Source organism: Parasteatoda tepidariorum, chromosome 4 (genome assembly GCF_043381705.1).
Source record: "Parasteatoda tepidariorum isolate YZ-2023 chromosome 4, CAS_Ptep_4.0, whole genome shotgun sequence".
In the NCBI taxonomy this organism is placed as follows: domain Eukaryota; kingdom Metazoa; phylum Arthropoda; class Arachnida; order Araneae; family Theridiidae; genus Parasteatoda; species Parasteatoda tepidariorum.
This window is the reverse complement of record NC_092207.1, coordinates 38743561-38770395: the sequence shown is the minus strand read 5'-3', so window position 1 is coordinate 38770395 and position 26835 is coordinate 38743561. Positions and strand designations below refer to the sequence as shown.

Here is a 26835-nt window from a genome sequence, read left to right as displayed (position 1 = left end):
TTCACTTAAACTTTAGGGTTATCAACCTGATATTTTCGATTCATTTAATAGGAAAAAAAAAAGCAATTTTAAGCACAAGTTACATGAAATGGATAGTTTGAAATTTGTAGAAAAAAAAAACTTTTGTCTAAAAATAATTCTACTTTTATTTTGTTCGAGCAGTTTAGTTAAAAATAGTCAGTTCACATGAACGATTCAGTAAATTCGTAATCGACAACAGAACAAATTCTGGTGGAATTTTCATAGAATTGGATCGACAATTATTTAAACGTAGCAAACAAGTTCAGGTTCTATGAGTATAGAGAAATTCGCCTGTTTTTAACCTCGGATAAATTGTTTCCTGTTTATAAAAGCCTTTTAATGGAACGCTTTTTTTATAATTAAATTCTATAAGTAGTTGTCTTTCAATAGTACATTTGTCGTTCACGCACCATTGTAACGTAGACGTAATTCACCCTTTTCTTAAAAAAATAAATCTAACCAATTTTTTTGCTCTCACCGGAACACTATGTTTCGTATATATTTTCCTAACAGGAAAAATAGTCCAAATTTTACTAATCAGTCTCAGTGGACCAAAAATTCCTTCAAATGCTGTTATTCTTTTTTAAGAAAAATGTGGAATTAGGATTTAAAAAGAGTAAAGTGACGAATATGGAATTGCGCAGAAGAAGAAAAAAGAGGAGGAAATAAAAGTTTGGGAATCATTGAAGTTACTGCAAAATCGTATTATTATCAAAAGACCTTATTGGCTTATTTTTAAAGCAAATTTTTATAACACGCGCTTGAAAACACCATTACAAATATATTTATCAAAGCCATCTTAATTCCCCTTCAAAAATTTTAACTTTTGTTGCCTCATTAATAGTTGTTGTTGTTGTTACTAATGCCACTTGCCAATACTAACAAGCCTGCTATGAAATACCAAGCAATTTTAAGGCAGAGGGTGCATTTCTTGTTTTTTTAATGGCACCATATAGGCAGAGAATAGGAGTTCACACGAATAGGAGTTCACACGACAGGGATGACCCATTCATACACCATTCGTTCATCCACATATTGTCATTTCAACCTGTACCAGAGAACGATCAATCTCCAGATATTACTTTGTTATGGGAACTTGGAGGACTTTGTGACCCCGACAGATTTAGCTTGCCCGAGTCACCATTTAATACACTGGGATTCTTCAGCTGGTGGGATTCGAACTCACGATCTCACGAACATGAGCCCAGTGCCTTACCAACCAGGCTATTCAAGCCCGTCATGAACAATAGATACTTTATGGCTCTGAAATTCTTTCAAATTTTTTTTTATTTTAATGTCATGTATTTTATATGGAAAAATGAAAACTTTTCCCATTATTCCATCTCTCTATGATTTTTTTTTTTTTTTTTGCTTCGATGTTGTAGGCTGGAAGTTTCGATCTTCAGCTCGCTTTCTGTGTTAAAAGTTTGTGAGTTGCTATCAGCTCAACGATTGAAGGAACCTTTGTGCAAAGATGTGTTTTTTTTATGCTTTGTTACTATGCAATCCAGTATTCTACCTAAAAGTACTCTATTTTTTGAAGAAAAAAAAAGTCAAGTGGTATTTATTGACATTCGTACACAATAAAGAATTTTGCATTAACTTGCTTAGAAATTGCTTATTCTAGCTACTAGAAACTAGACTGTTACTTAGTTACTAGATTATCAAATACGAGAAAATCACCTGTAATCTGACCTGCAATCGGTTCTTGCTTGTTCTATTGCAAGATAATTTTGCATAGTAGGGACCTCCGTAGCCGAGCTTTGTAGCGTGAAGATAATGAGTTTGAAACCCTCCGGTACCCGTATCTTGATGCTCTGCTTTTCCACATTGTGCTATCTATTCTTCTACTTGACAAAGCTTTAAAAGCCATATGTATGTAATTGAGTACACAGGTCTGCACATATATGCGTATCAATAAATAAAATAAATTAGCATAGTATTATTTTGTCTTTTGATTGGATATTTTTAGGATCTAAAAAAGTTTACTTAGTAGGGGTACAGATGTTTTTCTTGTATGTTTTCGAACAGTTCCTTAGTGAACGTACTAAATGCTTCTTAGTCAACATACAAGAAAAGGGCCAGTCATGCTACAAACAATATCTTCATATGGCTACTAAGGAAATTTATATGCTATCTACTAAGCTAAACCAACGCCTCATAGAAGAGAAAATGCCTGCACATGTATAAATTTCGCACTCCGAAGAAACCAACATTAACTGCCAATGAGGAAAAAATAAGAAAGTTGTCAAAACGTTCGGACTACTAAACTTCGCAGTGTCGGAAAAACAAAAATGATGTCAAAGAGTTCGAACTGCTAAGGATCGGATTTCTCATTTGCGGTAAGATGTGTGAAGGCTCTCTTCTTGGAAATAATGGTTTAAGACACTTAAGACTAAATCTTGGACTTATTATTTTAGGACTTTTTTTGCGAATTATATGCTATTTTTATAACTGTTGTGAGTTTGCAACAGTAACTCATGGTCAAGATTAACCTATCTTTAGCCAGCGTTTCCTATGCTCATTCTGAGAACTGCCTAAAACGTCAATATGGGGAAAAAAAGCCACAGTTCTGAGAAAGAAAAATATTTGTGGTCTAATTTTGTAATATTTTGAAACCTACTATGATGCTGCATTCTCTGAAGCTAAAAAAATATTACAATAAATAAAAATAGGCATTGATTAAGATATTTTTAATGTAAATGGAAAAAAATGTTGCTAAATTGGTGATTTTTAGATAAGTTTAATAGCGTTTAAAACATTTTAGTTATTTGTCCGTTTTAAAGTTGCCAGATTATTCTTCACAGTAAGATGGTAAAAACAGTAATGCTATATATGTTTTTCCAGTGAAAATACTACATTTTGTCCAGTTGAATAAAAAAATATTCTTAAACGTTAGGGGAAGGTTTTCTAAAGTATATAACTGATTTTTACTTAAAATAATAACGTGAATGTTTAACTATTATGTAGTACATAAAATTACTTCAATCTTTTCCATTAAAGAATCTTTTTTTTTAAAAAAAAGAAAGAAAAATAAACATTGTGGTATTTAAAAATATTATTTTGCAATTTATTGTAGCTGGATCTAGAAATTGTATTCTTTAACATTAAGAGACGACATTATCATTAGCATGAAAATATTCTGATAAATACTCAATGCAATGACGTCTTTTTTTAAGTCAAAAGAATCTGTCCATTTTTTTTTTCAAATCAACACGGACCTTTTTAAAAGTTAACTTTCTTGTTCCAGTTCTTTTTCTTTTATATTAGAGTCTTCTACAAAAATAGAAAAGTTTTTAACAGGATAATGTCAACACCTTATCTCAATGAAATTTTATTGCGACAAAAAGGCTCACAACACTTTTTTTTTATTGATATTTTACTGGCACCGTTTTCTTTTAAAATTTCTTTCATTTAGTGCTCAGTTTTTCATCGCTGTCTCAATCCAGCAGTGAGGGTTGACGATCCATCCAACTTGGAACGTCCGTCATTCAAAGGGGTGAGACAGGGTGGCTGAATCAAGGAAATGAAAGTGTGGAGTGACGATCGGAAAGACGCGGAGTGGATGGATGCCTTGTCATTCTTTTGGAAACCGGCGCAACGCTCGTGTAGATGGAAAAATGATGAATTAGAATTTTGTAGTTAAAATTATGCAATCGTATTGTTCGTAAAAAATCTGAAATTTTAAATTAGAAGCTCCTGGTGAAATCCCCCTTCCTTCTTTCGTCAGTATTTTTCTTATTATTTAAATTATTAATTTTTAAATGTGTATCGATAATTTCTACGAAATGTTTCTTAAAAAATATTTTGTATAAAAATTAACTGTAAATAATATTTCTTCTTTTATCTTTTTTCACTTTTCACATATGTAAGATATTGTGATTTATTAGACCACCTATATATANTATTATATATATATATATATATATATATATATATATATATAGGATGCATATATATATAATGCTGTAAGTCTGGCAATAAATCAATCTTAAAGGAAAACACATGCATGAAAAACTACAATTAATTGCACAAATCGCTTTTTGTTGATTGAAACAAGATGAAGAGGTGGGAGATAAATTAAGGCCCACCCTGATATTTATAATCCTTGTCAAATGTCTGAACACACCCCTGATTTTTCAGAAATATTTCAAAAGACCCTCTGCAAAAAAATATTATTAAAAAAAATCAAAATCAATCAAAATCAAAATATCATAATGAAAAGATATAATCTTGTCATCAACTCACAAGATTTTATCCGCAAAACTAGTATACCAAAGCAAAATATAATAATACAATAGTGTGCGGAGAAAAAAAGAAAAGAAAAAGAAACCGATTCGAATGCAAAGTTTTATCAATCTAAAATCACAAAAATTCAACAAAAGAAAAAAAAAATTAAACCAAACACAAATAGGAACATACAAGAGCATATATAACCAGAAGACCGAACAGATGTCATCTACTTAATTAATATCTTGCAAAAGCTACATAGAAATATTTTTGCAACTGAGTTACCAGAATTTAAAATATGAAATTAAAACGTGAAAAGAGGGTAGTGGTATATATTTTTAAGGCACATTCAGTCTGAAGTAAAGAACCGCATTTGATTTGTCCGTTAATTTAGATTGACTCGAAAACTGGACATGCTCAATATACTTCATTTAAAAATTCAAAGTTTATATCGAATAAAACGTTGAATCTTAAACAATGCATTTAAATTCAATGATTTTTACTAAAATAATGTATTTATAAAATTTTATAGAAATTTTATATATTCATAGTATTTCTTATAAATGATGACTTTTATGAAAATTGTAAATACAATTATGTATTGGAAGTATAGGTTGCATGTACAAATTGTAAACACAATTATGTATTGGAAGTATAGGTTTCCTAATGAACGGCAAATTAAAGTCATTCGTAAAAGAAATGCATGCAAAAATATTTTAAATTAAATATTTGATCTGCAAAAGTAATTCCAACTAGACCATTTATTGTTATTTGCCCAATATCTGATTTTTGGCATTAAAAACATAATCTTCATCATGATGAACGAAACAAATTATCTAAATATTTAAAATTATTGAAATATTTTTGCTTTGATGTATTTTCTGTCTGTTTTTATTTTTAAAAAAATACCTTCATCGTCCACTGTGGGAACAATGTAGAGGACTAAAACATAACAAATACTACTGAGATGAAACATGTGTTCATTTGTGAAGTCTAAAGTCAGTGAGAAAATTTAGTCTGCGATTTCTCAACAATTCTATAAAGACAAACATTCGGTAACTGACTTCAGTCACCCATACCTAATTATTCTGGAGACAACCCTTTGACAAAGTTTCACAAAGCGTGGGAATAGGTAGTTCCTAATTTTTCAAATTAGAACCGCTGCTTGGATTCATCGTGTGTGGCAATACGGAAAAGAAAGATAGTATACTTTATTTGGTTTAGGACTTTACGTGTGGATTCAATTGATAAAGATAGTTTGACTTAATTTGACTTTTAACAGTGCAGTTAATTATTCTTTTAATTTAAAGTTTTCGTTTATTTGTCCTTAGTAGCAGTTATCACATACCATTATCACATTTTAATGGATTTGCGATCTCTTTTTCTCTTACAATATTAATATATTAAGTTTCTAAAAAAATGAAACTGGTAAATCCAATATTTCTTTTTTACCACGTTAATATCAACTTGTCTTCGTGTATGTCTGCTCGGGTGGAATTTTGTAATCGATTTTAAAACTTCCCAACTAGCTACAGACTTCAAATTTGGCACATAGTTCAGAATTGGATGACAATGCATGAAAATGAAGAGAAAGAAGGTATACNACTAAAACAATTAAATTCTAGGATTATTTTCGCGATTGTCCTTTGTTGTCGATTCGATTATTTCAAATTAGTGTCACATGTCAGCTGAAAAGTTTTGTGTACAGTGAGGGAAGAAAATTGGGACTTTGGAAGTAAGTACAAAAAAAATCAAAATAAAAAGTATTATTTTTAAAAACAGCGTTTTTGTAGTGGAGAATAATAATTAAAAAACAAAAATTTGAAAAACGAAAAACGTGGTGCTCATGGAATACATAACAGTACATATACACATACATATAAACATTTTTTAACTCATACACATGCACAGTCGCATGCACATACACATATACATCCTCATACACATGCATATACACAAACATATTCCACATACGCATCCACATTCAGATACAATTACAATTACAGATATACGTACTCATATTCTCATGAACACACTTACACACACTAATATAACATTACTGTTATGTACTTCATGCGCCCCACATTTTTCGTTTTTCAAATTTCTGTTTTTTAATTATTATTCTCCAGTACAAAAACGTGGTTTTTAAAAATATTAATTTTGGTTTTTTTGAAATTTATTTTCTTGAAAAAAAAAACTGCTTTCTTTTTCTCCAAAATATAATAAAATATAACGAATCATATTGATATAAAATAACGTATATATTGTATTTTTTAAGAGTAAAGAAGTAAAGATGGACGTAGAGGATCTTTTTTAAACTTAAAATTTGCATCGTTGCAGAATGTATACTCTGTTTGCAGAAAAACCTTTCAATTTGCTACATTTTATTTTTTATTTTTAATTTATAAATTTTTTTTTGCTACATTTTAACTCTTAACCTGCTGTGAGTAAAATTATCCCAAAAATTTTTTTTAGCAAAATCTTGCTAAATTTGCTGTAACCTGCCTTAAAAATTGCACTTTTTTTACGAAATTGTGACAAAAGTACTCCAATTTTGTTATTAGGAAAACGCATTAATTTTTAGTATCAATTAAGACTGAAATATGCTAATAATTTATTCAGGCTGCATCAAAATATGATGATTGTTAAGGTAGAGTTATAGTAATTGTTGCATATAACTCTGTATCATGATATAGCCACTTCATAAACTGCTTCCAATCTTATAAGTTTCTACTTCAAATTACTCTGAAAGTAATGAAATTGTTCCTTCGAAATGCTCGTAAAATTACTCAAAATTAGCAGTCTATCATAGTAACTCAGATCTGAATTGTATGGAAAAAAAATAAACTCCAAACGTTTAACATTCGATTACAGCTCGTCTTAGATCTGAACAATATGAAAAAGCATGTTTTGTTATGCTTATCACTTTAATTGAAGAAGAATTTAAGCAGCAAATAATTGTGCTAGATTGTGAGCAACGAACTTTATTTTGAAATCCAAGAAGAACGTCCACAGCATTATCGTTCCAAACTACTCCCAAAGCTAGAAGTTAAAGTTCAAGTTAAAAAGGTTTTTCTACTAATTGCTCTGAAACTAATGAAAATGTCGCTCCAAATGATTATACAATTCCTGATGAGGGCATTCACTGGTTTGCTATCCATGCTTATTAAAATGTTTTTATTTATTTATTTATTTATTATTATCTAACCAGTTTTATTATCTTACATAGATTAACTAGTTTGAATTAAAATAATAATAAAAAATTTTGAACGAAATAAAATTTTACATTCAGTATAGAAAATTAAATACGTCTGCAATTCATACTTTTGTAATACATATACTCTAAAACAGAAAATATAGTGCTTCAAAAATCAGTTTTAAATACCCTATTACTTTTTTAATTAAATCATAGAAAAATAAAATTCGGAAAATTAAATGCTCCAAAATATTTTTCCTCTTTCTTTTTTAAGTATTATTAAACTTCGTTCAATTTGAGAAAAGCGAGATTAACTTAGTAGTTAAAATAAAAGTCAAAAATATAGACATAAACCAGTAAAGCACCAGTAAGGAAAAAGTTAATGTTTCATTTTGAAGCTTTTTTTTTTCTTCCCTTTTGATTTGTGTTTTATATATGATTTTTTCCCCTAATTTTTTTTAATATTGTAATACTATATATGCATTACTCGTTGTAATGATACTTGTAATAATGATAATAAAATATAGTTAAAAGGAGGGTCGTTTGAAAAAGTAAAAATCAGATTAAAAGAAGGAAATCACAATCAATTATCAAGAAACTCTGTAACTTAAATAAGGAAAATATAGCAACATGAAGAAAATTGTTGCTATTCAAGAGGATGAAAAACTCGGCAAACTCGGTAAAGAAAAGATACTTTCTACTTTATTTCTAATATTTTTAAACTAATATTTAACTTAAGTCTGTTTTCTACCTTATATTGATATTAATTTGTCGAATATTCGTCAAAAGAGAAAAAAAAATGTATTTAAGACTCTTATGTCGCTGGAAAAAAATGTCTGAAGCACTCTAGAGAATACAAAGGAAATGCTTATCAAAAATATACAGAATGTTACACAGAATGTGTAACCAAAATAAGAAAAATATTATGTTTCATATTTAAGTAACATTTTTACGTACGAGAGGATGAGGTTCGAATTAGATAAATAAAAAGTTGATGTCTGTGTTATTAACTATTTTATTTGTGTTTTACCACACTGTTTTCAACTTTGCATTAATATTATCGTCTAGTATTCATCGAACGAGATAAAAAATGTAGTTCAGACTTACAGTGCAAGTTAAAAATGACTGAAACACACTGGAGTGCAGAAAGGCAATGTTAATCAATTGAAAATAGAATGTATAACCAAAATAAGTAAAAAAATTCTTGCGTCCTATTTACATAACACTTTTACATCTGAGAGGAAAAAGTTAAATTTGTAAGAAAAAGCTGATGTTAGTGTTTTTAACTTCTTTTATAAGTGCTTTACATATCGTAATTACAGTAAAGACCGTTCAGCCATGTGACACAAGTTAAAAAGGAATGACAAATTGACAGTAAAGAAATGAAATATTATTACAATCAATTAATAAAAAGATTGCATAACCATAATAAGAAAAATTTTATTTTTCTTATTTGAATAACATTTTTACACTGAGAGGAGAAATAGGAAGTTTATGTCTGTGTTTTTAGCGCTTGTTACGAACAGTTTTTTTAATTTCCTTTATAAGACCATAAAACATATGATCTAATGAAGAAAAATAATTAAATTAAATTTAATTTCGTAACGGAATTGACGCAATTAATACGAAATTACTGTGTTTAAGAACAGTATATTTTTTTTCCTTCATGAGCCTATTAAACTATGCTATGATGCAAACAAAAACTTGATCTGATAAAATTTCAAAAAATTTAGATTAACGTATGATATGTTAGACCTTCATTGCATAAAAAAATGAACATGTTTAACCTTTTGACGCAGAGGAGACACTGATTTCCCCTTTTTATATATGTATTTTCTGTCGCTCTAATTATAAGCAAAAAAATATTTTGGTATTTTTCAATTGCAATAAAAACAACCCAATCTGTTAGATTATCGAAATTATATTTGTACGAAAATATAAAATCCAAGAAAACTTAGTTTGATAATTTTTTCAGTCATATTAAAAAATTTATCAACAGTTGATTTTGTAAATCAAAATTTCAGTGATGATTAACTGTTTCAAAACACTAATCAAAACAACTGCAAATAACTGCAAGTTTGAAAATTTATTGTTTGGAAGTGAGCCGTGTTAGGAAAATTTCACCTTTAACGCAGACAAAGACACCGGTGTTTCATGATGTATTTCATAACTATCTATTATCAAAATGCTAAATATAATAGTTTTCACTTATTTTGGCCATATAATTAATACAGAATAATGAGAAACTATGAAAAATTGATTTAATACAAATTCCGCATCAATAAGTTGGCCAAAGAAAAATATTCATTTTAATAGAACTACTCTTATATTGGAAAGTCAATTGAGATTTTTTTTGACACAATATATCTATGAACAAATGTTGTCGTAATTTCTGTTTCGTTCTTGTCAGAAATTACTAGGTAGAGAATATAAAGGGTTAATAAAGAAAATATTCATTTCAGGGGAGCTACTTTTATATTGAAAATTTAATTGAGACTACAATATATTTTTGAACAAATGCTGTCGAAATTTCTGTTTTGTTCTTATCTGAAATTATTAGGTAGGGAATATAAAGGGTTAATAAGCAAAACATTCATTTTAGTTATTGGAACTATGTTGGAAATTTAATTGAGATAACTTTTTTGCCTTGAAGAAATTCCATCGAAATTTCTGTTTTGTTCTTATCTGAATTTACTAGTAGTAGTAAGGAAAGAAATAATGAAAGATGCCAGAAAATGGAATAAAAGAAACCGAGTCTCGGCGATTACTGAAAAAATCCGTTACTCTTCTCTTTCTCTTCAACACACCTGTAAGTAAGCAAACAAAAAGTGTGGAAAAAGAATCGGAACAAACAACATAAAACAGTTCTCATCTTCCAAGGAAAAACAGAATTCGGAAAACAGGGTGCTCCAGCAGTCCTCTTCCTCCCCCCCTTTAATCTACCAGATTGAATTACTGGCTCACACGTCGTCCTTCCGATATACCTCCTTATCTACTTCAACCAGGGGAGGAGAACTCATGGTTTAAGGGGGGGAAGAGAGAATGTGTAAGGTGCTCGACACCCCCCTTTCCTTTCTATCTACTACCGTCAATTAAATACCGCATCGCGAAAAGCCAGAGGCAAGAGCATCTTTGAGTGTATTCGACTTCTCCGCCCGGCTGGCTGTTCATTGGTTGATAGAGAACGAAGGGGGAGGGGTCGTTCGAACAACAAGAGGAATGAACACGGTGCGGTGGCAAATTTTCGAAGCATCGACGAGTAGAGGGCTTTATTCCCTGGCTAACTTAAAAAGCCGGTTCGGGATTTTTCAATTTTGACTGGTAAGGGGGGGAAAGCAGTTCTCGCGACCCCACCCACACATTCTCTTCACTTCCCCTTTGGCTTTATGATCTTCTCGGTTTCGCTTCATCTTGCTTTCTCCCTCGTTTCTCCACCACCCTCTTCTCCATCCAGTTTTCCAACTTCCTTCTGAAGACGAAGTATAGGAGAGCAACGCTTGAACGGGTACGCACATGCGGCGTGGAGCGGCACAACTTCGATTTTGGTTGCCTGCCAGAGAGTTGGGTTTTCCGCTGCGGAAGGAGATTTTGTTCTGGATTTAAACTCTAGCCGCTCGTCTCTAATCAGACTGTGGAAAAAAGTGAATTTGTTTATCCTCCCACCATCAGGATTGTGTAGCCATACGCAATGCACCCCCTTTACGGTGAACATCATGGCTACTATCGTTACGACGGCTACCCAGGCATGGGGATGAGCCCCGCCGCAGGTAACGGAGTGATGGCGCCCTACGCGGCAGGGCAGCAGCAAGCAGTGGAGAGGTACGGAGCCACCGCCGTAGTCAGACCTTCCCCATACGCCGCCGCCCCTTACGCCCCGGCCGTCCACCAGACTACTACACAACCCTCCAAGGATATGGTGAAGCCACCTTATTCTTATATAGCTTTAATCACCATGGCTATACAAAATTCACCCGAAAAGAAAATAACTCTAAATGGCATATATCAATTCATTATCGATCGTTTCCCGTTTTATCGGGAAAACAAGCAAGGATGGCAAAACTCCATCCGTCACAATCTTAGCCTCAATGACTGCTTTGTGAAAGTGCCACGTGATGATAAAAAACCAGGAAAAGGCAGCTACTGGACTCTGGATCCGGATAGTGTGAATATGTTTGACAATGGTAGTTATTTGCGTAGGCGGAGGCGATTCAAAAAGAAAGATTCTATAAGAGATAAAGATGAGAATCCCTTGAAAAAACAACAGAGCACGTCGAAGCGGGATGAGCTGAGTAAAGAAGGTGCTCTAGCGGAACCCACCGCTGGTAATCTTGCAATGAAAACAAACTCCAACGCCTCTAATAACAACATTGTGGATGGAATATCCACTGCTTCGACTCGCAACGACCGCCATTCCACCTCTCCACCACGCACAGGCAGCCATCATTTACCTTGCACCTTGACTCCTAAGGTGGAGCCTATGGACGATGAATTGATGGACCATAGACACAACAATCCACTTTTCAATCCTTCCTGTATGCAAAGATTGGTTTTATCAGGTGATTGTAAATACGATAGATTGAAAGCAAGTCCATCCATGCAAAATAACATGAGTCCAGCTACTTCATCGTCGTATGTTGACTCTTCTGTAGTCGATGGTGCATCCATATCGAGCTTTTCCGTGGATTTGTTAGTTAGAGATCCAAGAGCTCAATCTCCAGTTTCTCATATGTCAGATTCAATTATAAATAGTTTATCATCACGATCTGGCATTAACTCAACTCATCGATCCTGCTCTAGCACTAATGGACTTAACACTTTATCATATGGCTCACGCACTAATTTTCCTTGTTCAGCTCTTACCTTACCCCCCTGTTCTGCATCTCCAACAGCACCAAATGTTGGTTACAATTGCTCTGTATCTCCCACTTGTGGTTATGAAAGGGACAATGGTAGAAGTAGTGTAGTATCAAGGCCAGGAACTCGTGCTGGATCTAGTAATAGCAGCAGTAGTGGACTAAATGTAGGCATGACTTCTTCTATGGAAGATACAGCACCATATAATATACCTAGCGGCCATGGTGGTTTGAGCATGCCTGGCTCTCCTCAGCATTTACCATACATGAACAGAAATGTTGCTTCTTCGTCCAGTACAACTGCATCAGGTTGGAATTATCCAATTCAAAATAATTCATCAGATTGCTCGTTATACACAGATTCAAATGGAAACTTTGTTGTGAGAGATATCTTTGATGGGCAACGTCTTGTGCCATCATCTTCTTCTACTGTGACAAATCCCAGCTGCCAAATGAACTTTGGCGTCGGAACTTCATCTGGTTATAACCATCGGACAGCTTCAACTGTATATGGTTATGACTATTCTCGATTTTGAATTGAACTTCAAATCAATTCACAGGAATTGAGAAGTTGAAGATGCTTCTTTCTCCGGTAAGAAAAGACTTTTCATTTCCAAACAAAACTTTAAATGTTTGAACTTTTGAAGTGCAATAATTCATATCAGTATAAATGTGCTTAAATTAAAGAGACTTTGTATTACTACTATAATTATATTTTTAAGCATAACAAAACAAAAACAATTTTAAATAATAAATCATTATTATTTATTCTTAAAATTGATAGTTATTAAATTATGAATAATTTTTTTGTGATATTCCAAATGACTAATTATTTTGAGTTTGTTATGATTATTAAATGTATAATATTGAGTTTGAGACTTTTGTCTTCTTTCGACGTTAGAAGTTTTAAACATGTAATTAATCACAGAATTCAACGTTGAATTGTAAAAAATGTAAAAAATAATGTGTTGTATAGAAGAAAAAAAATAAACCCGTTTTTTTAAAACAATTGTTTCATACATTTTACTAGTCATTAAGCCTCCAAGTCACATTTCACTAAACACAAAATATCAATTACTGATTACGAAATAACATTCATCCATTAGAATGTTAATTTTGCTCCACAATAATATTTCATAGAAACTTTTAATTATCTTGAAATGAAGCGCATTTTTGTTCTTAAAATTTGTCAATATATTGTTTGTTAACTTTATTTGTTTTTCAATAGATATAGAGTATATTTCAATCAAAAAAAACTATGCACTTTCTAATTTATTTATAATAACGCATTTTTTGCATTAATAAGCCAATTAATTAGGTTGAAATGAAAATTCTTAACTACACTTACTTTTTTAGTTTTGAAATCTATTGTAATGGCATTTTATTTAATGATAAATAACTTTTATTTAATTGCTAATTATTTCTGTTATTGTTCGGAAAACAGTATACGATGGTCATTAACTTACAATTTATTAATGATGAAGTTATTATCAACATAAATTTATAATATAAATAGCTCTTACATCTGTTATTGTACTTTTGATAATATTCGTTTATTATTTGTTTACCTTTTATTAATTAGGAAGTTATCAAAATAAATTTAGAATATAAATAAGAATTTTTAGCTAATGTTAATTATCATTGATAAACTAGTTTATCAGTAAGGTAGTTTTTTAAATTATATATTCTTTAATTTCTCATACAAAGTTTTTTGTTGCATCATTTTTTGTTCTCGTTAAGCTTTCATAATAAACTTTTTGAGTGTAACGTTACATTTGAAAATCTTTATTAATATTTTATTTTCGAATGTTTCCAATATTTCGAAAAATATGTCGTCGTCGCTTTTTCTTAAACATATTTTTCCCGAAAAGTTTAACAACATTTGTTAACAGCAATAGCGTTATTTCGTTACCATACTGTAAGACTTTTTTTTGTATTTATTTAATTTTTTTAATAAATTGTTCAAAGCTGAGGTTAGTTAATTTTCACAATTTCTTTACCAAAAAATAGTTGTTATACTCTAAGAAAATAGAAATTTTCTCTAATCTAATTTCAGTACTAAGCTTTGCAGCTACATTATTAAATTATACTTTTACAATTAATAAGATATGCACCACTTTTAAGCATAATCGTAACTCACTTTGGTTTACCTTCCTTTGTTTGAAAGCCTTTGTGTACATTTTCAGCTTTGAAAAATCGTCTTAAGTGTCTGTTAAGTGAAAAAAAATGTATTTTGTAAATATTAAAGAAATTTTACTGCTTCTCTTCGATTCATGAAGCATTTTTCTTCTCTTTTTTAAGTAAAAAAATTAATTTTTTGCCGTATAATCATTTAAATAACATTTACTACTGATTATTTAAAATTTTAAAGCAAATTTAGCGATTTTTATTTTATTTTATTTATTTGATTTATTTTGAAATGAAAAATTTAATCATGTCTTTTTGATCTATGAAATAATTAAATTTTTATAATTATTTGTGAAAAAAATTTGGTTTCTAGAAAAATAGAGCTTGTTAAATATTTTAAGCTCTCAAATAATTATTTCCATTATATATGTCATGAAAATTCTCTTCATATGGAACAAAATTTCATGTATTTTACGAACCTTTGAATTTAATTAATGAGAGTCTTTTTGCTTGGGGTGAAAAACATTAGAATTCACGAGTTTTTGGATTTATAACATGAGAGAATTTTTGCTACAAATGAGAAAATTTAGATTGCAATAGGTTTTGTATTTAATTAATAAGAGTCTTGTTTCTAAGAATTAAAAACATTAGAATTCGCGAGTTTTTAGATTAAAAAAAATAAGAGCAATTCTGTGAAAAATGAGAAAATTTAGATTGCAAGAAGTTTTAAATTTAATGTGTAGGAGTCCTTTTGTTTGGAACTGGAATCAATAAATTTAAAGAGGCTTGGAATTAAAGTGTTGGATTTAACTGAGATTTGTATTTAATAAGAGTCATTTTTTGCTCAGAATGGAAATAATAGATTTTATAAGACTTTAAATTTGAAAAATTGAAGTATTTTCGTTGAAATTGGAAGTATTAGATTTCAGACATTTTAAATTTAAGAAGAAAGAGTATTTTTACTTGGAATGGAAATTGAAAGCTTTTACAAGAATTTGTATTTGAAAAAAAATCACTGTACTTTTGCTCGGAGTGCGAAGTAATAGGTTTTACGAGGTTAAAAGTTTAAAAATAAAACTTATTCTTCTTGAAAAAGAATCTTGAATATTAGTTTTCCTATTGCTAGAAATTTAATTAGGCAAAGGTCTTTTCAGTTCGAAATTATATTTAAGACTACATTGATAGGGTTACTTTTTCATTTTTCTTGATCACTAATTATTTTAAAATTACTAAATTAATAATTAAATACTAAATTAAAACTAGTTGAGAAATATTTACAGAAATTAATGCCATTGTAGTTTTTTCTTTAAATAAGTTAAATTATTTTCCAGAATTTGGAGGAATTTTCTTCCAAATATATAATTTCAGAAATAAATTAATTTTGCTACTTTCAAGTGAATTACTTAAATAAATTTCATTAAAAACATGGAATTTCGATTTTTAAACAGAAAATTTTCTATTATTTATATTTTTAAAATTAAGTCTTAATATGTAATCATTTTTTAAATTTAATGCAGGACTACTCATTTCTTTTGCTAGTTTATTTATTTTATGAGAAATCATTGTTATTTCTTAAATATTGAATTTTCTACTGTAATAAAGATCCATACGTAATATCCCTTCAATTTTGTCATAAAAGTGCCACTGTAAAAAATTTTCAAGCATCAGTTTTATATATTTATTTTATATAATTCATCAATTTGTACTCTTTTTTAGGTCTTTGTTTTTTCAAAAAGTGTAAATTAAAATGTAGTATATATCACATTTAAATGATAACCGTATTCGAAAATTACAAAGGGTGCATTCTCAAAACAAGGTACCAGACGTACAGAAAATTTTATCTGATTCACATACCTAATTGAAAGTTTTCTCAGAACTAATGTAAATTCTGTTAAAATATCATTTTCGTAATGGCATTTTTAGTTTTTCATTAATTAAAGATGCCACCATTAATTGTTTCCACCATTTTGTTAAAAATTTGAATAAAAAACTCTACTCGCTGTGAAAACTACATGAGTGATGAAAGTGTTAATTGAAAGATAATATCAGTGATAAAACTGATAATAAAAGTGAAATAACTGAAAAAGATTCCGCTATTTTGTTAAAAATTTGAATAAAAAATTCTACTCGCTATGAAAACTACATGAGTGATAAAAGTGTTAATTTGAAAGATAATATCAGTGATAAAACTGATAATAAAAGTGAAATAACTGAAAAATTGCAGCGCATGCCACTTTTAGGAATCTCTAAACGAATTTTTCTACTAATACTTGAATTTAGTTTTTTGTAATAAATTTTATAGACAAAATAACTTTGTTACTTTGTTAGGACTTGAGATTTAGGGAAATTTGGATCAAAATTTATGTAGCGACTTTTATTTATTTTTATTTATATCTTTTTAAAAATAATTAGGTATGATTGCTATTTAATTTTAAAATAAAACATTCCATTTTGCAATTGTGAATTATCTACTAATTTTCATTTTAGGTATCGTATCTAATAGGCTCATGTTTGAAACATACTCTTAAATTACGTTTGTTTTCATTTTTAATAACTGCATTATACTCTCTCAGAAAACTACCACTTTTGACGATTCAGCAAACCTCGAGCTATATTTTGTTAGTTTTGAAAATAATTTCAGCACGAAATCACTAGATTTGTGACTAAACGTGAACTCTGAAATATATGACGAAAATGTTTCCTTAACTCGAAACCTCATCGTAGAGCATTGTGGGTAATTGATAACTAGAATGACGAAACTAGAATGAAGACTAAATAAAATGAAGAAAATAAACTTTTGAAACAAGCCAACTGGTTTATTTGATGGTCAAGAAATTGGCCTCGTACGAGGAAAGTCTCGGGATCGAATCCCGATTAGGGCATGGGTGTAATTTGTCTCTGTATTATATCTGCCTTTCTTGTGTTGTTAGGGCGACATTGATCTACCTATGTCTTGTGCACGATAAAGTGGTTATTAGAAAAGTTAGGGCAATATTAGTTTTTTTGGTAAAAAATAGAATGACGAAATATTTTTTTAAAAATTGGACGCAGTTTATTTCTTCGAATAAGTAATAATAGTTATTTCGTCATTTTGACGAAAAACTCGGAAGGACCAGGGAACAGTTTCGTCAAAAATGAAGGAAGTTTCGTGATATTTGAGTATCCATTTCTTACAGTGTAGTTTCGTATCTAATTAAATATAGAGAAAAAAAATACTATATATAGTTATCTCCATTATAGGACTGATATAAATATCTTTCTTTTTTAAATTTTTTTTTATTTGAGTGTTGAATGCACAAGTCGAGATGTGCACTTTTTACTTCTCACTCGCACTCTGTTATCAGAATGAGTTTTTAATTTTGTTAATGACATACATGTCATCAGGTTAGTCTTGAGCATCTATCCTCCTTGTAACGATAATGGTAATGCGATATGAATTGAATTGAATTACAACTCCCCCACCTTCTCACATCGGATGAGGATTTGTGGAGGAGTTGCTGACATAATTGCGATAAGGAATCCGCTTCAAAAAGATGTCTCTGATAAATTTTGTCAGTTTTCAGTGGAAATCAAACGATCACTGTAACATCTGGTTCTGTGGAAATCACCCTGACTAATAGTGATATGTAAGGGATCTATCAGATTCGGAAATAGCGATCAACAATGAAGTTTTTGGAAATATTTTTTATAACATTTTGATTCGTTACGCTTAAGAGTTTCTTTGGAAAACTAAGTTTTTTTTTAGCACCGGAATGTAATAAAAAGAACAAGAATGTATTGATCAAAATATTCTTTATAGCATATTGACTCTTAAGATTTTCATTGAAAAAAGTTTTTTTTCTTTTTTTCAACATTAGCATGAAATGCAAACGACATAATTAGAATGTATTAATTAGAATATTTTTGATAGCATTTTGAATCGTTATGTTTAAGATTTTTTTAAGAAAAATATTTTGTTAATCCAGAGATGGAATAAAAACAACATTTTTAGAATGTATTGATCATAATTTTTTTAAATAACATTTTGATTCGTTACGCTTTAAAGTTAGTTATTTCTCTTAATATTGGTATGAAATAAGCAAAGGCGTAATTAGAATGTATCGATCAGTATATTTTTGAAGCTATTGATTCGTTACGCTTGAAAGGAGAACGGTCATATAGTATACGGGATCAAAGCATGCGTTGGAATCAAAATACATTTGCTAAATCAAACTATTCATCGGTATTACAATGCATGTTGGTATCGAAAGATATTTTGAGATCAAAATATGGCACAGAATACGTTAGATTAAACATGAATTTATTTAAAATAAAACTTTTCTTTATACATAAAGCATTTTATAGTTTTCTTTTCTAGGATTATATAATTAAAATGCCAAATGAGTTCAAATTTTACAGAATATGTATTTAATATAAGCAAAAAATCTGCAACAATCTAAAAATTTTCCAATGCATATAAAATATATGTTGGAAACAAAATATATACTGGATTCAAAACGAATTTGGGATTAAATGTAAATTTATTTAAAATAAGCTTTATCTTAAGAGCAATTTTTTTAGCAATTAGATAAAACTTAAATTAGGAAAATTGGTCAAGTTGAAATAAATTATGTTAGATTAATGTGGTTCTATACTATAAATGAATTTTAGAGATAAAAAGATGTTTGTTATGGAGTAATTTCATTTTTTTTTGTGTTACTGTATAAGAATATTTTGCTTTAAAATTGGAAAGTAACAAAACTAAACATAAAATAAATTTAGGTCATGCTTTAGTTATTTTTTGTTCGTATTTAGAAAATTAACATAACATGTAAATCTATACAAAAATTGTTGATTATTGTATTGTAGATGATGAGAAAATTCATATTACGCATGGATTACGCATGGCATAATTTACGCATGGAAAACGCATCTTGAAATTTAAGCAACTTGAAAGCAAGCATTTTGTTTTGAAAAAGTAGGAATTAAAATAGTATTTTTAAATGGAATAATAATAAGTATATGTTTCGCAAAATAAATAAATAAAAATAGAAATTGGACGAATAGCTACCAAAATATTTAGGGAAGAGGGATCAAAAATATTTTTTCTAAAAAATAAATAAACAAGAAAGAAAATAGAAAAGTAGATGAATAATTTCAAATGTACAGAGAAGGTTTTAAAATATAATTTCCCGGAAAGATTGAGGTGTGATTTTTATTAGTTACACAAGACTCTATTGATTATGGTAATTCCTCCCACTCGGAAAATATTTTTAAGGTATTGCTTTTCATATTATATGCTTCCAGAAAGGCAAAAGAATATTTTGAAAAACCTTACGCCTATTTCCTCATGAACAATGAATGTGAAATAAATTTTATGTCATCTAAAATGTTTATAAGTTATTTCCCAATTCTTTTAATTCGCAAGACTTCTTTGCAAATAAATTTGGGTAAAGCTCTAACAGTCGTATCTAATGAGCACATTAGTAAAACTTCTTAAAATATTGAAATTTCACTAATTTATTAATTTTTAATAAATAAACCAAAGAACTTTGAAGTTAATTTGTCATGTGTACGATTCTGTACAGTAAAGTCAAGTATGAATTCATAATACCAAATGTATTTCAACATAAAATAAAGTTATTCGTAGAAATTTTATTTTCAACTTTAATTTAAATCAATTTTTTCCATGTATATTTCGTGTTTTAACTTACAATTTAGCACCGATAAGTTGAACTAGTTATTATGAGTTAGTTACCTATAATTGTGAAAGACTTTGCTTTAATGAGCAGTATTATAATAACAACAGTAAAATTACTGTTTAGTTGTAGAAAGGTTTTATTCCTATGAAACGCAACTTCTTGTTTGCATCATCTAAAATTTCTTCCCAGAAGTAAATTCCAGTGAAAAGTTTGTTTGTTTGCAAACTTTGGTTCAAATTTATAAAAATATGGTCGTGAATGCTATTGTCTTTTTTTGCTTTTCTGCTTTCAAGATGTAAATAAAGAAAAAAATTAAGGAAATAAGGAAAGGAAAAATAATTTTAGTAAACATTGCTTTGTTAGTATTTTTTTCTAATGACATAAAAGAAGGACCATAAAATTTCCATTGTTCAGTTAAAATGTCTTCTTAAAACAGTTTATTGTAATTTTTGATACCCAAGAAACAAATGTTTATAATAAATTAATGCTACGTTAATGCTCATGCAGTTAATAGATTTCCTTGAATTTGTGATTTGCTGTGAATGTTAATTACAATTTGACAATATTGAGAAAAGAAAAAAAAGCAAGTTGTTACGAAACTAGACAGAACCGTTTTTCTTTTACGTGTTTATTTATTGATTTTCGGCATGAATACTAAATTGAAAAAATAAATAAATAAATGCAAGTTGCAGTTAAGCTAGGTAACATCAAAGAAATGAAATAAATCTTTCCATATAGGGTATAAAAACTTGCAACTTTGATTTTTAAAAAAATCTAAATTGTTGTGAGGTCACGTTTAAAGGAGTTTACATTGCTTTGATATCAAGTATCCTGAAAAGTTCCTTTTTTTGTTTTTGAAATAATTTCAGAGTTGACTAAAAGGCTTTTGTTAGCATCAGGAGATCAAAGTATGTTTATTTGTAATAAAATTCATAATGATGATGCTTTTGAAACTTTTGTTTAAATATTTAATGGCACTCAATTCCTCAAATACTTAGTAAATCCGAAATGCTACTGAAAATTATATAAAGTTAACTGCTAAAGTAAAACTAAATTGTTACGTATATGTCAAATGCAATTCGATTTGAGATTGATTTTCTAAAAAAAGGCAGTGCCAAAAAAAATAATATTTTGTCTATCAGTAACGCAGTCTTGTGTTACTGATACGCATAAGCGATTCTGGATGACTTTGAAATATTAGTATTTTATTTTATGGAACCGGCATTGAATAGCTGACTATTCTAAATCGTTTACGACTATCAATGTTCATCTCCGTAGCCTTGTTATTTTGAACCCTACACAGAAGAGAAGGGAACTCCTGATCAAGCGTTGGGGCAAACTAGTCTTAGTACAGGACTTTTTGAATGGAACTAAACCACATTTGCATTACAGGGAGAGTAAAACCACGAAAGCATTCCACGGTTAGCCTGTCGGCAAGGAGATTCTGATCCGCTATTCGTGTACCAATGAGGGTATTTAACGTCAACAAAGTGGTCGATGCAAGCCGGTTGTAGAATTCGTCTGCACCAGCTACCACTGGGATTCGAACCTGGGACACCTCATTGGGAGGTAAACGTTCTATCTTCAGAGCCACTACGGTTCAAATTAAAGACTTTTATGGCACACTTTATTCTATTTCGTGAAACATACCTGCACACTGCAGTAGTTTTTCAGTTGAATATTCGAAAAGCTGATTTGCTCCGTGAAAAAGCTAACGTGTCATATTCCACTATCGTAAATATCAAATACAATTGAATTTACCTTTTTAAAACATAATATCTTATTGTTACAAATAGATTTATGATAAAGAATATACAGATAATAATCGAGTGAAGGTCAAACTATAGATTAGAAAAAAAAATTACTAAATTTCAATATACTGAAAAAAGAAAACAAAAATATTGGTGTTTTGGTATGTTGTCTACTTCGATAGAAGGGGAATTGCGACCGGAGGAAACAATGTCGACAAAAGGCGACATATATTTGTTATATATAGTATAGAATTTCTTCGCAAATTTTCGCATATTGATCTAAGCACACTGCAGTAAACTGTATGGCTTTATGCAAAAATACTTGTTTGTTAAAAAGCAAAATAAAAAGAAGTTTTAAAGGTAGAAAAATGATTACATTATTTGCTTTCAAATGGCCAATCTAGACTTTTTTTATTTATAATTTTCAATAATAGTAGACATGTTACGAATAAATAAGGATATTCAATATTTTTAATACTCACTTAAGATTTACTTTATTTTTACGAACTGATAATGAGCTGCAATGTAAAAATGAGAGTAATGTGGGTACATAATTGTAGGACAAGTAAGGGCATATAAGTAGTTGGATATTTAAATTAATTCGCTAAGTAATTTACTAACTTTTTAGGTTATTTATTTATTAAAAATATTAAATTTGTAAATAATTTAATATATTCGTAATTTTTCCACATTTTTTTAATAAATTCAATAAATTCGCGTGAAAGGAAAATTTAAGATGAACTAATGCTTTAAAGCAATGTATTTTTAGATTATAACTAGTTCTACTTCGATTTCAGTTGTTTCTTTCTTAGTATGAAATAATAAATTAAATCATTAATGTTAAGACTTTTCCCTACTTATTTCATCTCCAGGGGCAAGTTTGAACAAAAACTCTCTTTGAATAAAAAATTATTAGAAAATTGTGCTCTTAACTAGTTTATATAATATTGAAAATAAAGATGTAAGTACTATTATATTTAATAAAAAATAAATACAAATATTCTTAATTGTATGAAAAACTTATTAAATAAGTATCAAATAATAAATCTAAATTAAATGAGAAAAATCATAATTTTACATTCATTTAACAATTTATAATATTAATTATTATTAAGTATTAATTATTAAATATTAATAAATATAATTAAAAAATTATTGAATATTAATTATTTAAGTATTATGCTTATAATTCCATATAATATAGCTTTTTTTACTGGAAAACTTGTAAAATCTTTTGAANATAATGAGCTGAAATGTAAAAATGACTGTACGGGGTGAGTGTGGATACATAATTGTGGGACAAGTAAGGGCATATAAGTAGTTGGATATTTAAATTAATTCGCTAAGTAATTTATTAACCTTTCAGGTTATTTATTTATTAAAAATATTAAATTTGTGAATAATTTAATATATTCGTAATTTTTTCTACATTTTTTTAATAAATTCGATAAATTCCCTTGAAATAAAAATTTAAGATGAACTAATGCCTTAACTCATGTTCAACTGTATTTTCAGATTATAACTAGTTCCACTTCGATTTTATTTGTTTCTTTCTTAGTATGAAATAATAAATTAAATCATTAATGCTAATACTTTTCCTTGCTTATTTCATATCCAGTGGCAAGTTTGAAGGAAAACAACTCTATTGAATAAAAAATTATTAGAAAATTGTGTTCTAGACTAGTTTATATAATATTAAAAATAAAGATGAAAGTATTAATTTTAGTAAAAAATAAATATTACTATTCTTAATTGTATGAAAAACTTATTAAATAAATTATCAAATAATTAATCTAAATTAAATCAGAAAAATCATCATTTTACATTCATTTAAAAATTTATTTAGTTATTAAGTATTAATTATTAAAGTATTATATTTATAATTCTATATAATATAGCCTTTTTTTCAAGAAAACTTCAGGAGTTTATTAAATCTTGAACTTTTATGTAATAATATACAGTTGTAATAAAAGAAATATTAAACAATGACGAAATTGAAGGGAAAAAAAATTGGCAGTACAATTTTCTTATTGCTGTTGAAAAGCACGATTTTTGAACATACATTAATGTTTTTTTTTTTAAATATTTGCTTGCTTATAGAAACTTACATAGAAATAATTTCAATTGCAGTTAGTAATTTACTATTTACTAATTTCACTTGCCTTAAATTATTTCAAATTTATAGTGAGAACTTTATTCTGAGCTTTAGGTATATTTTTTATAACACTTTGTTTGGTTCACTATTTCTGGTATGATCAATTATTTTTTCGAGATAAATACATTCCTTAAGTAACATATAATCACATTACATTTTTTGAAATTTTATTCAAATAATAAAATATGCTGTTTGATTCAGAAATAAGTGATAAATTTTATAATTATAGGCATGCTATACCTTTGAGTTCGAATTAGAAGTCAAAACTTCAAGATATTAAGCATTTTCAATTTTACAGTTAGAATATATGTTAATTTTTGATAGAAGGGTATAAAACTTTTCAGAATTAATAAAATAATTCTGAATGCATTAGAATTTAAATATTCTTTACATAATAATAATAATAATAAAAATAAATATGCCTTACCATAGTACGACACAGGGAGATCAAACAAACTATGGTGTAAACACAGAAAATTAGTATTGTGTAGTATTTGTAAAATAACTCTAATTAAATAAAGAAAAATAAAACTATCACCAGGCGGAATTCTATAAAATTTTTCATTTTCGATCATTTTTTTCCAAATAAGGAATAATTGTAATCATTAAATTAAAAAAGTAAAGAGAATATGATGACACACTTCTATATTCTTTACTTCTTGCTTATTTATATTCACTGGTTTACCTTCTGGTATTTAATGAGTCTCTATTTTAACCCATGACCCCTTGGGATGCGCTAATTATTGAAATGATTTCCCGCTCTTCTTCCTTATTTGTAGAGAACGAAAGAGAAATTATGATCTCTATGTATTTAATGAACCTGCAGGTGTCAACACTTCTTAGTTACTTCTCTATTAAAAATTTTTTTTTCATGCTATCTTGTTTGATATACGGTTTTATTTTGCGTTGAAAGAGCTCCATTCATTTTTTTAACACATTGCTTTGTTCAAAAAAAGAAGCAAAATCTGTTCAATTCAAAATCTGGTTGAGTTCCTTACTTTTGTTTGTTTTACGTGCATTTCAATCAAAAATTTATGAAATAATTTATCGAATTCATTATCATTCCATCTAATTTATCGTTGTCATTCGTAACATCTTATTTAAATGTTAGTAAATAATTATATTTTTAAATGTCGTCCAAATAGAATATACTGCACGCACATTCATTAAATTTTGGAAAATATTTAGGCTTACTCTGTTTTGTGACAATAATACAAAAATTTATAGTTTTTTTAAAAATTATAATTAATTAATTGTATTTCATTAATAGAATTTTATTAACAAAACTAAATTCTCTATCAATGCAATTTTTTTAATTTGATGTAAATTATGCTTCCATTTTGAGTTGAAAGTGTTGCAAAAGCCTCTCATTCTACTCATGTCTACTCAATCTACATGAAAGTCTACTATTTTATTTTTTTAGCACTTTGCTTTGTTCAATAAATGAAGAAAAATCTATTTAAATATATTTAAGTTAAATTCTTCCTTGTGTTTGACGTATATTTCTATCAAAAATTTATGAAGTAATTAATCAAATTCATAAACATCAAAGTTATCATTTATAACATAATATATACATTATTCATAACATAACATCATAATTAAATGTCAGTAAATAATTATTTCTTTTAAATGTCACCTAAACAGAATGTACATCATGGATTTCGTACTTTTTATGATCTTTGTCACAGTAAAAAAAATTATAATTTTGTAATTTCAAAGGAACTAAATTTTTAATTTACAAATGATAAATTAAATTAATAAACTGTACTTTATTAATAAAATTACATTCTTTAGTAGTGTAATTTTTTTTTTTGAAATTCGGTGTAAGCAAGGGTTTCAATTTGGGTAAAAAGAGTTATATTTATTTATTTTTTAGCGCATTCCTTTGTTCAACAAATGGAAGAAACATTTGTTCCAATATTTTTGAGTTTATTACTTCTGTGGGTTTGACGTATATTTTAATTAAAATATTATGAAATAATTTGAAAAGGTGAAAAAAAGTAAAGCAATAGTAATAACATTTTTGACAGTACAATATCATAGTAAAGTATCTTCAATAAATATCTTTTTCAAATGTCTTACAATCAGAAAGTACCTCCTGCCTTTTTATGATGAAATTTGTAAGAATATTTAGGATATTTTTGCTTTGTGGTAATAGTTTTAAATGAATTCATAACTTTTTATTTTATACAAAAAAAAATTACATTTTTTTTTATTTTTAAATTCTATAATCTGTGCAGAGTCGCGGTGCCTTAGGCGATAGAGCGTTCGTTTCCCAATGAGGTGAACCAGGTTGAAATCCCAGCAGTGATTGAAAGGTACGAATTCTGCTCCTTGTTCACACCGATAATAGTGCTATCGTAAAATAACTCCAGTGGTGGACGGATCAGGCTTAGAATCCCTTTACCGTCGGGCTAACCCCGGAAGGTTCACGTAGTTTTCCTCTCAGTATTATGCAAATGCGAGTTAGTTCCATCAGGAAAATCCTCCACGAAGGCTAGATTGTTCCTCGGCTTGATCCAGGAGTTCCGTTGTCTCCTGAGTTTTGTTTAAAATTTCAATTCCACGAGTTGAAAATTGATAATAAACTTAAAATTGTGTCGGCTGTTAACGATGATTAAAAAATAAAATGTAATCTGTACAAAAAATTTTATAGATTTCTTCAAAGATCCTTATAATATATATAAAACATTATTAGTATATTATATATTATATATTAGTATACATAAAACATTCTTATAATAAATAACATGTTAGTTGTAGCGGGAATGTAAAAGTAATTGCATCTTTTTTTTTTCCTTTTTTTTCGTAATATATA

General features: G+C 28.6%; 1 protein-coding gene across 1 annotated transcript in view; it reads left to right on the top strand.

Moving 5' to 3' along the window:
* Positions 1-10683: 10683 nt before the first annotated feature.
* The window catches only part of LOC107456536 (forkhead box C1-A), a 136035-nt gene continuing 119883 nt past the window's right edge, over positions 10684-26835 (top strand). The window contains exon 1 of the mRNA XM_016074417.3: positions 10684-12892. Within this exon, the coding sequence (XP_015929903.1) occupies positions 11136-12836 (1701 nt within the window). The 5' untranslated portion in view covers positions 10684-11135 and the 3' untranslated portion in view covers positions 12837-12892. The remainder of the gene's footprint in view (positions 12893-26835) is intronic.